Source organism: Cydia amplana, chromosome 6 (genome assembly GCF_948474715.1).
Source record: "Cydia amplana chromosome 6, ilCydAmpl1.1, whole genome shotgun sequence".
Classification (NCBI taxonomy): Eukaryota; Metazoa; Arthropoda; class Insecta; order Lepidoptera; family Tortricidae; genus Cydia; species Cydia amplana.
This window is the reverse complement of record NC_086074.1, coordinates 12,709,432-12,722,826: the sequence shown is the minus strand read 5'-3', so window position 1 is coordinate 12,722,826 and position 13,395 is coordinate 12,709,432. Positions and strand designations below refer to the sequence as shown.

Sequence of the window (13,395 nt, the reverse complement as noted above, 5' to 3'; positions counted from 1 at the left end):
CTGCAATATATCTACTTTTAATTATTTATCCTTTAAAGATAAACGCAGCCAGCAAAATAAAAGCAGCCAGTGTCTACGTGTCATATTATTGACTAATTTTCTTTTTTAATTGCCTTTGTATAAATGTCTTCTTTATTATCTTTTTATTTATTACGCGAAATATTTTCTAAAGTTTTAGAAATTATTTCAAAAATCACTTCTTATGTTTAATTTCTTCTGTTTTGGCCGCTTTCTGAGTGAAAGCCGCCCAAAATAGTGAATTAAATTTCCTTAATTTTAGTGTTTTATTTCAAGGCTTACGTTTTATGTAGGCTCGTAAGTTATTTGAGGATATAATTAAGCGACCTTCATTTCTGACAATTTACTTAAGGTATTACAAATTATTCCTTCTTTTGCAATTATGTATACTTTCTTACGACAACATGAATACTATGATACTATTCTAATCTAAGTATAGTGTAGGTACCTTTTTGGGTAAACTTTACCTACATGCCATAAATTTAATTATTTATTGATATAAAATGGGTCTTGTGTCTTTATTATGGAAATGTATGAAAATGTATAAATTGAATGTGTTTAGTGCACAACGTTACTGGTTCTATATTAAGTACGTAAATATACTATTGGCTCCACTAAGGAACTAATAGTTCACAGTAACTTGTGAGCTTGCGAACAAGGAATAAATAAATAATGCAATTTTGTTGATATACCCTTTTGTTTTATTAACCCAGATCGCCAATGATCGATGGTGTACCTTTGTCTGTATGGCGGAGTTAACTATTTAAATTCTACCTAAGCACTATAAAACCGATTACAGAACTTTTCAGACAAACCTGAGGAAGTAGATAAATTTTTATATATTATTTATTTATGCGTAATTCAGTTCATAATTCTAAATACAGGCATATTCCACGCATGTCAAAAAATACAATAATTAAAAATACCAAGAAGAAGAAGAAGTAGATTGATGAACTTATAAAATAAAAATAAATACTTTATATCATGTTACGTCCATTCAGTATTAAATAGTCACTCATCATAAGATATAAAGGTGACCATTTGATTACAAACAAATTAGCGGGCCCTTAAAATTACTACCGTGGAAAATAAAACTCACCTAGTATAATCCAATGCGTACATCGATACCATAATAATTACCTATATTAACCTTTATATGTGGGGTATAGTCTAAAATCGTGGGTTCAAACATCGATAGTGCTTATAAGTAGATAGAGCAGAAAAAACAGTTCTCGAAAAAAAAAAGCATATCAATGAAAAAAAATCGGTCACTGTGTTTATCTGTAAATCTAAAGTAATATACGAGTAGGTACTTATATTATTTACAATAGAAATTAGACTCCATTTAGTAGTTTATGCAACAGTGATATAATAAGGGTTCTTAAAATTCAAGGGTCGAAGTTACAAAACGAGACGTAGTCGAGTTTTGTAAAAAAAGACCCGTGAATTTTAAGAACCAATGAGCTGTTGCATACATTACTTTTTCTATGACAGCTGCACCCGACACAAAACAGTTGAGACTAAGAAAATGGGTTACTTTGTATGAATTATTATGCACACAGCAAAACATAGAGCCAAAACAAATAACAATAAAAAGAAAAAAAAAACAGTTATTATTGTAAATGAAAACATACCTCTTTCAATCAAGATGATCGGAAGTTGTATCTTTAAAAAAAATAAAGCAGTTGTATTATACTCATAAGATGACTGCTAGCAGTCATCTTATGAGCCTATAGACAAATCATTCAAATGACATTGCTTTAGATATTACTGTCAGTCATTTAATTGACACATTTAAGTGCTGGAGTAGAAAAAATAATTTATATAACTCTTTGCGAGCCTGCTTGCTAGAAAGTGGATATTATAAAGCACCTCAAATATATTCATTACCCTCTCTGGCTAGAAGCCAACTTTCCTCAATTTGATGTCATCAAAATTATCTAGGACAATTTGGCGTCCGCTTTAAAAACACGGGATTCATTATTTTTATCTTGAGCAGAAATCTTCACGCGAATTATAATAAATACTCCTCAACTCAAATGATATTTTTAGAGTATTTTGAAACATTTCGTGTAATACATATTAGCAGTGACACGATATAAACCATCAGCATCTTATGACTCATTCGAGCAAAATAAAAAATAGATAATAGAATAAAAGATTTATTAATAAGTATATAAACATAGCGCAGTCACACACATCAAATATTACAAGTTTATGTTGTACAATACACACATAATACTTTCTTGTTAACCAATGAAGTTTAGGTGTATACTTCCATTTTGTTCCTGTTATAGTCCTCTTGTCCAATGTCTTAAGATTCGAAAGGTTGAAGGACCGAAATAAAGATGTAGAGAGATTTCTTATATTAAATCAAAAGTTTATAAAGAAGAGAGCAGCTGTTTATTCTCCGGTCATCATTTCCATGAATTCTAAAACAAACAAAATAAATTAACTTGAGACAGAGTTTTCGCTTTCAACTACAGTACTAATTCAGTGCGTCTGGTAACTTATTAAACTTTGACATTGACATCCATCATAATACAACATATTTGAAGGCAGATGTTCGCTTATGGGGTGCTTCGAATCACTACACCTTATAAAACAAAGTCCCCCGCCGCGTCTGTCTGTATGTTCGCAATAAACTCAAAAGTACAAAACGGATTTTCATGCGATTTTTACCTATCAATAGTGAATTTTGAGGTATCGTCTTGGGTCGTCCCATTCGTTTTTCGTCATGTTCTTAAATTAGTCCTATTCTGCTTTCGTCACTCATTCTACATTGAAAGCCACCGACGATTGTGACGAATGTAGGATGGGTGACGAAAGCAGAATAGGACTAATTTTAAGAACTTGACGAAAAACGAATGGGACGACCCAAGACGATACCAATTTTGAGGAAGGTTCAGGTGTATAATTTGCTAACCCGTGCCGGGGCGGGTCGCTAGTTTTTAACAAAGTCTGGAAGCATGTGACATGATAAGTCAAGCTCCCGGCACAGTACACGGATGTTTGCTAAAGGTGACCCCAGGCTGTGACCCCAGACACATTTAAGATTTAAGGTGACTGTCTATTTCCAACTGCAGCTGCACTACTGTTCATTTTACTATGGAAATTGACAGTAACAGCGACGCGTTCAGTACCAGTAGTGCAGCTGCGGTCAGAAATGGAATGTTACCCTTAGCTTGCAAAGTGAATTTTGTAGTCATTCTGACTTACCATCGAAGTCTACGGTGCCGCTGCCGTCAGTGTCGATCTCCTGGATGAGTCCCTCGAGCTCCTCCTCGGACAGCGCGTCGTCCAGCTCGCGGAGGATCTCCTTCAAGCTCGACGTGGGAATGTAACCGTTGCCTACAAACAAACAATTACAAATTTATATATCATAGTATTCATAGTAGAAGCTTTGCTTAGTTTGGGGCTAGGTTAATCTGTGTAAGATATCCCCTGATATTTATCATAGCGCGAAAGATGGTGGGACGACTTAGACGCATTTTATAGGCGGGAAAATACAAACGACAGGGTTGAGTGGAGGAAAGGAGGGGAGGCCTTTGCCCAGCAGTGGGACACTAAACCAGGCTAACAAAAAAATATATATATATCATAGCGCTGGTTTTCAGCAGGGGCAACCAACAACGAATATTTCAGCTGCCTTCATTCCTGTCACACCTATTTCTGTTCGCTTTTGTTTTATTTAAAGTATTCTAAATTAGCCGTACCTACTGTACCTAGTTTGTATAGAGTGTTGAATGTTTAAGGTACCAACGATTTATCAGATTTTATAGGAGATATAACTACCCCATTAACTCTTCCCTCGTATACTTTATTTTAATTACAACATGATGAATGTCTCACAAAATGCTCATTATATTATCTTAAAAGGTTAGGTACACCACAAAAAACCATAAACCCGGTCGTGTACTTCACAATTACAAAAAGTTCTTTGTTGAAAACAGGCGTACCCCAAGGATCTCCATAATAAGCAGTTGAAAGCTTCCTTTTTTTTATTCTTTTTTTTTAAAGAGGGGAAATGGTTTACGCAATCCACCCGGCGCGGGTTGAAAGCTTCCTTCTCCAACACCCTGTGATCTCGACTAAATCGCCGGTCATCGTTGATATTACCTTAAAGGGTCTTTCAGCCAGCCTATTATGGATAGCTTTATCCATCTTTATCCACGTGATAAAATAACTGTCACTGTTTAACACCGTGGGAAAGAAAGTGACGGACACCGTTTTATCACGCTGTCACGTAGACAAGAACGACCATCATATCCGTACAGGATATGCATGTGTTTAGCGATGTGTATTTGTGTAAGACAAGACGTAGGTACTACAACTTAACAGAGGGTTCGGCAAACCGCGGCTTGCGAGCCGCAGGTTTATTTTAATGATATAGGATGCAAACGAGCAGACGAATAGCCTGATGGTAAGCAATTACCGCCGCCCATGGACACCCGCAACACCAGAGGGATTACAAGCTCGTTGCCCATTTTAATATGGGAGTCCGCGCTTTTCTTGAAGGTTTGAACGTCGTATCGTATCCGAACATATCGCAAGCCGCCCAAAAAATAACATTTTAAGAGTTCTTAGACTACTAAAATCAATGTATGCGGCTCTGTGATAGCCCTTAAACTGGTGATTTCTACAGCGATTAGTTTATCTTCTTAAAAGTTTGCTGACCCTTGATTTAACATGTATTACCGGTACGTAAGTATTCACTACCTACTTAAAACATATGTTACACTTTATCTACCAGTAGGATAAGGTAACCCACCTTCCTTGTCGTACAATCTGAACGCCTCCCTCAGCTCTTTCTGCATGGCTTCGGCGTCCTCTTCTACGATGAACTTGGCGGCTAAGGTTACGAATTCACCGAACTCGAGGCGACCAGACTCTGGAAGTAACAGATATTTATGATGTAAGGATGTCATCACTTAATATTGCTTATCTTCTGTACCCTGACATATTATCCTGACGTAGGTAATATTATCATACACACCAATTAGTTACACTTTTCTCCTAATGTTCTGATTGACCCCAACGGGTAGGTCCTCCTTTTCTATGAAAATGTGTATGTATAATATAATAATTAACAGTTAATCATTGTATGCAGCCGGTCTAGCACATGATTGGCGCAACAGTATCTCGCCGCGAGATAGACTACCCGTCCCTCTTTAATGAATACAGTTAGAAAAAGACGGGTAGTCTATCTCGCGGCGAGATACTGTTGCGCCAATCATGTGCTAAGGCCTACAGGAGTGTAAAATATGTTTAAAATCCTGGTCGCCCGCTTCTGTGTTCTATATGTTGTACTTAATTATATAGTAATCTACAAAGTTTAATTCTATGCACGATATCAATATTATTTTATTAATATCTCTAAACACCAATATCAAGATTACACAGAGATACACACAGAGAAAGAGAGATAGAGAGATATATAAAAATCTAGGAAGGAACAATCTATTTTTATAACTTCACAAAACAAAATGGAGACCAGCAAGATAAAGTGGGCAGGCTGTACTGAAATAACCGCTTGTGAGCTTTGAATTAACATACACTGTACGTGTCGTCAACTCATCACGTAATTTGCAATACAATCGACTATTATACTTTCGATTTCAGAACGAAAGTAGCCAAACGCTTACACATTAAAAATAATAATCGCCAAATATGTTTAAACATGATTAAAATATTTAACATGTACCTATTGTAAGTACCTACCATATTAAAATTATTAGGTAGCGTTTGTTGGAATTTCGAAAGCCGCTTTTACAATTTCTGTAAAATTTAAACTATCGTGGATTTTGAAGGCGAAAATTTAATGAACTAAATATTTTCACGAAATAATTTATCTGTATAGGTATTAAAATAAGAAATGCCTTTTTAGGTTGGTAAGCAATCATTCATGAAATAGGCAAGTAAACCTCGTCTGCAATAATAATTTGGTAGGTCTAGATGCCTATACTTCTCTTACACATACATTCTCTCTTCTATCTGCAGGTGGACACAAGACTATTTTTTTTTTCATATCATTTCGATACTTACTGTCAGCGTCGACTTCTTCAATGAGCTCTTCAAGGATGGATTTATTGAAGGGCTGACCCATCATCCTGAGGATGTCAGCGACGAAGTCGCAGGGAATGCTGCCCGAGCGGTTGTGGTCGAAGCCATCGAAGGCCTTGCGAAGGACTGGAATTAACAACACCAACTTTAAAACTAGGAACTTATTACGTAACTAAACTCCTAAACGTATCTAGGAGCCTTTTTGGCTGCGTACCTTCGATATTCAAATTATGATGGGCCATATTAAAGAGAACGAATTAAAATGTACACCACTTTTAAATATTTTCAGTCCTAAGTTACACAAATGCAATTTGGAGAGATGCAGTTGTCGATGTTGCACTGGCAATAAAAAGAGCCAAACTGATCGTTCAGCGGAGTGCGTTAGGATTAGGAGAGCAGTTCAATGCTCTGAGATGCACCTAGTGCGAATAAGTTGTGCAATGCAGCTATTTCTGTGCAGCAACGTGGTGCATCGCCGGCGCGGTCGTATAGCTCGTATGTAGGCCGACAATAAATAACAAACAAACCATAACGTCCACATGTATCCTAATAACATATTTAGTAGATCATGAAAAAATTTGTCCCCCCTTTAACGTCAGAACATCACAGTGTAAATTCTTAATGTTCAAATCATCCGATATTACGATGACGATTAAGCGTCCGCTAGATTATTTTATGAAGTAATAAAATTTTCTTGGTAGTTTTCTGTGTTTTTAAGCGTGCGTCATTAATTTATAAAAACATGAAGTCCAGAAGACCGAAATAAACTTTCACAATTTTAATGATGAGCTTGATAGATAAACGGACCGCAGTTATCAGTTTTCGAGATGTACACGTATAAATGATACATATTGAAGATACATGTCACAAAGTGAGATAATATCAAATACATAATTTGTTATGAATTAAGGTGATGATATAGGGATTGGTTGCGTTGTGGAGATTCAGAAGAATTTAGTCTAATATGATAGAAAGTTAGTCGAGCAACCATAATTAAGGAAAATGCATGGACTCTTTACGAAATACAAAGATTGGGTATATGACAGGAGTGCATCAAACTCGAATCTACTGTAGGTGCAATTACCCTGATTGACCTCATTCAAAGAGTCAAAAGACCTGGAACCGCTGATCGTACTTGTATCATAATTTATCGCAACGCATGATGTGTTACAAAAATAAACATAGAATTTGCGTCAGGAACATCTGTATTGATGTAACACTAAACCTTGCCGGGGGCATATAATGGCACTTTTAACAGTTTCCGCCTCTGCTCCACCTAATTACTGACGTAAGACCGTGTTCAATTTGTCGACAGGAGTAATCGGAGTCAAGGCCGTAAAGCGGTCTGAACCATCTGATAAGCATCTTGAAATAATTTTATTTCTTAGTAAAGCGGCGCGGAACAAATGTCGCCCCTTCAGCACCGCGCAGCTGTCCCACAATATTTTGGCAACAAAAAAGTTTTCAAAACACAACTTTTATTTCTGCCAGCATGTTAATTTTAATCATCAAGACGTCTTGGCAGTTGTCTCAAAGACCCATCCAGTTTTATTGCTATTTTTCCTAGATTTTAGCTGTTTATTAATTACCCACGCACGGGACACGCACGAATGTGAAAACTTCGGTTTCGAAACTAGTCCGAGCTCTTACACTATTGTGTCTGCTTTTAATTAATTAGTTGGCTTGAAAGCTTCCTGAATTATAAATCTTTCCCATCTCTTTTATTTACTTGACATCATTTTAATTTTAGAATTTTGAAGCCAGTTGGTAAACAATAATTATGGACCTATTACAGTTGCAAATTAACTGTGTAAGATTCACATAATTAATGAGAATATAAATGCAACTTTGTTTTTCTTGGCTCGTATTTGCCTGTTAAGTTGTCAGAAGTTTATTATTAATGGTCTTACAAACTTGTTGGTGAGTTTCTTTTTAATTTAAACAAGACTTTCATACTGACAACCGCGATCTAATCCGCAATCTTCCACAGGTTACGCTGACCGCTTACCGTCAGCAATATTTTCATCAACATTTTATAAATTAAAAAAAGGTTTTGTAATAACCTCTTCAAGCTACTCAAACACAAATCTTTTCTTTGTAAAATAGCAAATAGATGATAACTTATAACCATAAAAAATCTATCTATCTATTAAAAAGTTCTCTTTCTGGCTATTTGTTTACAAGTGCAAATTATATTTGTGGGGGTGACTCAGCGAATAAGAGCATGACTTGTAATTGAACAGCGATTTGTGTGTTTGGCTTACATTCATATTTAATATTTAGTGGCAGACCTGCATGATTTGTGCCATTTGGCAAATATCTGTAAACTGACAGTCACTTACAACGTATTAAGTAGTGGAAAATAAATGAACCGCGTATGAATGAATCAATCAGGTGAAAAATCTATTTTCACCTATGGCGTATGAACTTACACGTGGTTACACTTACCTACAACTCAATGTAAACTAATTTATGTTTTATACTATTTTCATACAAGCGCACGGCATACCGGATAATAAGCTAACACCCTAGCACATCGTGTTTTAAAATAAAGTATCTTTCTCAGACATGGCCACTGATGTATGGCCACTTGCAATTTCAAAGATAGGTATACGTTGACTATGTGAATATATTGACAGCTTAATGAAAAAATGTCACCACAGTGTATCCTCAGGAGAGGAGGCCGGATAATAGGAACGTTATGTGTAAATACTGTTTGACGTTTGAATAGATTTATGCAAAAACTTAAGATTGTAGATAGACAGTTATAGCTATGTCACTGCTATCACTGTCGCGGGTCAAATCGGCCCCTATGTGTTTGTTTTATTTATAAACCGATAAACGAATGTCAATCAGCTATCTAGAAGTCTCAATTGGATCAATTGTGCATGTTCTCAATCTCGATATGGGACGGTTATAATCGTTTGCGATTAGGAACAGAAATAGAGCCGTAGCGAACATAAAACAATGGCTGTGTGTAGTTTATTTTAAGTAAACAACGAGAGTACAGTCAACATCAAAAGTAGCGTATCAGGCTAAGCGTCAAAAGTAGATGTGTAACAAAAAAACAACGGGTTGCACTCAGGGAGTGCCGGCAGAAGTGAAAACTCAATGACTAGTGCAAAATGCACTATGTATAATTGAGGTTAACGCCATCTAGCGTTAGCGTTAATTACTTCAAACCCCTAAGCACATCATTGTTAGTACTCGTGTTATATTAATACCAGTTAGAGAGAAACTCACTAGATGGCATCTAAATCAATAAAGAAAAACTCAATGACATTACATGTAACAGTTTTTTATGTAATGTCATTGAGTTTTTCTTTATTGATTTAAATGCCATCTAAATGAGAGGCCATCTAAATCTTACGGTCACGTGATCGTATTACGTTGTCTCGAGTTTAACATTTTTTCCCCACCTCAAAAAGTGCACAGCGCCGCTAAAGAAGTTTTCACTTCAAAAATACTTTTGAACGCGAACTGTGGAAATCTGAAAGTATTCCAGGGTGCATGGCAGATACTTTTGGCGCGTTGTTTCATTTCACACGCAGTTTAAACCTGACATAATTGTTTACCGTATTCTAGTGCAATATAATTCAACTGATTCTCCATTGTCACTTTATGGCCTTTGAGTGTGGTGGGGCAGAAATTTTGTACTGCATGAAATGCTAAATATTAACTATATTATAATTAGCCCTAGCGTGTTAGCCAACTATTGTTGCAGTGTCATGCACTGGATTCCGTAGGTACCTACTTAATTAGTAGTGCGGGTTTGTGGTTTGACTATCAATTGTAAATATTTTACGTACTGATAACATAACACAAGTCTCTGAGGTGGCCAAATGGTAATTAACTCTTGCCATTGTTTTGGAAATGACCGAGCAGCTGTACAAATGGCAGACTTATCCTCCTAAGACCCCGTGTACAAATTTTTGTATATATTCCAAAAAATATTTTGAACTTTCATTAAGTAACTAAGGGTTCCAAACTCAAAAACAAAACAAATGCTCCTGGGTCTCAGGAGGTTTTAATAACTAATGGCAAACACTAGTTTCCTAAAAAGTTCAGTTTTTTTTTTGTAATTAAAACCACAAGTTAGATTAAACAATGACGATACGATGAATCCAATTCTCGAGTGAATTGGCCTTGCTCCAATCGTGTCGCCATGCCGCCCGCCCAAACAAACTTCTATTTATTATCATTTGATACTACGGCATTCAGACTTGAAATTGATTAAATTTAATAATAATTATTATTGATTCAGCTAATTAGGATTTACTTTTATATTTTAATGTCCATAACGAAATTGCCATGATTTTTTAAATTCATAAATGAAATTCTGACTTGTTAACATAACGACCTATAAAATGAACCCATCTGGGATAAATAATTAGATACATATATACATATATATATTATATATAAGTAAGTAGGTATATAACACGTAAGCTTTGCTAAAACCTATCTAACTAGATACGATATCGTTTTACAAGAAGATCAATATTTGGCATAGGTAAGTGCCTACACATACTGTAGTTTTTTACTTTTTTCAATGACGTGTTAGGTGTGCCTAGCTGTATCTTTCTAAGAGTACTTATTGAGTTGAAATAATACCTACCCACACAAAATATTTGGCTATAGATATGCTTAAAAAAACTAGACTTACGTAAAAACTATTTAAGTCGACCCCAAATCGTAGTTTATTGATCTTAAAAGTCTCTGTTTCACTCTGTATCTGTTTAAAAATAGTTGAAATAAATTTATCAGGTCACGTCTTACAAGCTGAATGGATGGTTATTTCGAGATGGTTCATTAAGCCCGGATATTATTTTGAAACATACACTTAAGAAACAATTATAAAGTAAAAAAAGAAGGTGAAAGTTTTTAGATTTTTTTATCGAAACTAGCTGCAATTCCAGATGTGTTTGCAGTTTTCATCAACAACTACACGCTTTGTATGAAAATAAGACTGTGTTTATAGTTCCATAATTCTTAGTTATAAAATGAAGGAATACGCCGTTTTAAATCACCTTGGGACCGAGATGCAGTCGGGTTTTATTATTGTGCATGAGCATAAATCGTGTTGTTTGAGCATGAAAATAGGTCTTAGTATTGTAATTAAACAAGTAAGCGACTCATTCACCTATTCTACATGTGTCGCCAACATTATAGGTATTGCTCCATTATTTTTGGTATTTAGAGTTCCCTTGTAAACCTATGTTATGGAACATTGGCTGGACAAAATATGATTTAAAAAATATTTTTAGCATCACAGTTTTATGTTACCTACTCATAAAGTAAACTTCAGGTGTTTCCACTCTCAACGTTCATAAGTATGTAAAATTATTTTGTTACTTACCGGCAATCTGTTCCGGAGGGAGCTCGTCCGCCTGTAATATAAATATAATATTCATTACACATATATAATATTCATTGCAAAAGTTTTTTTTAGAAAAGATTTAAATTAGATAATAATGTCCGCTATTAGTACTTTCCTATTATTTTTCAATAACTGGTTCAAGCAAGATGAGCAAGGCGATCAGCCGTAGTATATTTTATTGCAGGAAGAATGGCTTTACCTAGGTACTCGTAACGCATAGGTTGTAAGGGTATGTTGATTAGGTCTACCTAAGTATAGGTCCCAATAGTGAAATGAATGTCTCAACTTCAAGGTATTCTATACAAGTGAAGTATAAAGAAAAACGTAAATATTTGTTTTGTATGAACCTAAGAAAGTTCACACATAATTAAAAAAACATATTTTGGGTCTTATATCATATAGTTACTTCTAGCGGTAATTGATAACACTAGGTAATGTCTAATCATTACTATTTTGATAAGTTGGCCATAATTTAGATCGTTGCACCATAGGTACCTATAGGTACTCACACGCCAGGCTGAACTAGTGAATAAAGTAGACCAGGTACATAGTTGCATGTCTAGTTATGTTATGACTAATGATCATTTTCAAACCGGTGTTTGCACTCGGTCTGGTCTAACGGTGTGTTTATCACCGTACGGTTAGTGGTCTCACACCGTACCTACCTACGTATGTGGGGTGCATGTTGCACTCAATGGATATTTCTTGATACTATCTAGATCTAGTTCAGTTTCAAATGGCTGGCAATGGGAGGCACTGAATTTAATATCATAAAATGAGAAAAAACCTTAGGTTAGGTAAAAGGTAGGTTAGAATTACGTTAGGTATAACAACAATTTACATCAATCCATCATCAGGTTGGTTGCTATGTGACTAATATGGCAGCCCGTTCCAAATGCAAAGGGCAATAAAATTATTTTATGTGTTATTGGAACAAAAATAGATGATCAAGTCGCGAAATCTTTGTTTATTTTTTCTTTGAATTTGATATATGAACGAATTATAATGACGTCAAAACGTTATAAAAGTAGTGAATGTGTTGTGTGTGGGTTTTTATGTTTGTAAATTATGTTCATGTAACTGATATACTATTTATTGGAGTATATCACAAGTATAAATGGTAAAATTATAATTAAGTTTTAAATGGAATACATTAAAATAAGGACTACCTACTATGAAAAAAGTAGGACAAGCATCAAACGGTAAAAATTCTCCAATACAAGCCAGAGTATGTGAAGAAAACAAGAAAGCTGGTGAAACAATGTTTCAGCCGTCACTTCAGCAGGTGTCTCATGTCATCGCCGCACTTTCGTCCACATACGTCACGCTTACAGGGCGAGTGACAGCTCCTGTTAGCTACCACTCATGCGCATCCACAAGATCCAAGACGATTAATTTACACTTTCCAGTATACAAATTAATGCAACGTTTGAGTAAACGGAGAACACCTAATGAGTTTATAAGTAATTTGTGTTTTTTTTAAACTTGATTTGTTAAACACAGAAAACACCTACCCAGTTTTCTGTGTCCAGACCCATGTTTGCAGATCACTTGTTACCACTTTGAGACGCACAACACGACTGACCGCGGTTCCGCAGCTTCCAGCGTTCAGGGTTATTTCTGCTGCCCCGCAAGTTTGTGTGGCTTTTCATGAGCGGGGCGCGGGGCCCCTCCGCGGGTCCTCTCCGGCTTCCTGCGCGAGCGACCAATGGCGGGCGTCCCAAACGGCAGGATGCTGACGTATTTTTAGTCAGAAACGTGAAAGGAAAAACGTAAACAACCGGAGCGTGTACTCGAGAAAATGGTATAATTTTCCGTCCGCACCGCGACCCCGCCCGCTGGGTCATTATGCGTGCAACTGGCTGTAATCGTGAAGTCGTTTTTTGAAACAATATAGTGTGGGGGTCATATGAAGTGAATTTTGTAAAATATGA

At 35.9% G+C, this 13,395-nt stretch overlaps 2 protein-coding genes across 3 annotated transcripts in view; both read right to left on the bottom strand.

Moving 5' to 3' along the window:
• The window catches only part of LOC134649152 (transmembrane protein 17-like), a 269,508-nt gene that overhangs the window by 52,621 nt on the left and 203,492 nt on the right, over nucleotides 1-13,395 (bottom strand). The window lies entirely within an intron of this gene.
• On the bottom strand, nucleotides 2,165-13,105 carry LOC134648903 (troponin C-like). Of its 2 annotated transcripts, XM_063503497.1 has the most exons (6): nucleotides 12,976-13,105; nucleotides 11,441-11,471; nucleotides 6,064-6,207; nucleotides 4,790-4,909; nucleotides 3,238-3,369; nucleotides 2,165-2,450 (listed from the first exon to the last, which is right to left on the bottom strand). In XM_063503497.1, exons 1-6 carry the CDS (start codon nucleotides 12,997-12,999, stop codon nucleotides 2,422-2,424), a joined length of 480 nt encoding a protein of 159 aa, XP_063359567.1. In that variant the 5' UTR covers nucleotides 13,000-13,105; the 3' UTR covers nucleotides 2,165-2,421. The 2 variants fall into 2 exon arrangements, with proteins under 2 accessions (XP_063359567.1, XP_063359568.1); XM_063503498.1 differs by lacking the exons at nucleotides 11,441-11,471; nucleotides 12,976-13,105 and adding an exon at nucleotides 6,296-6,451.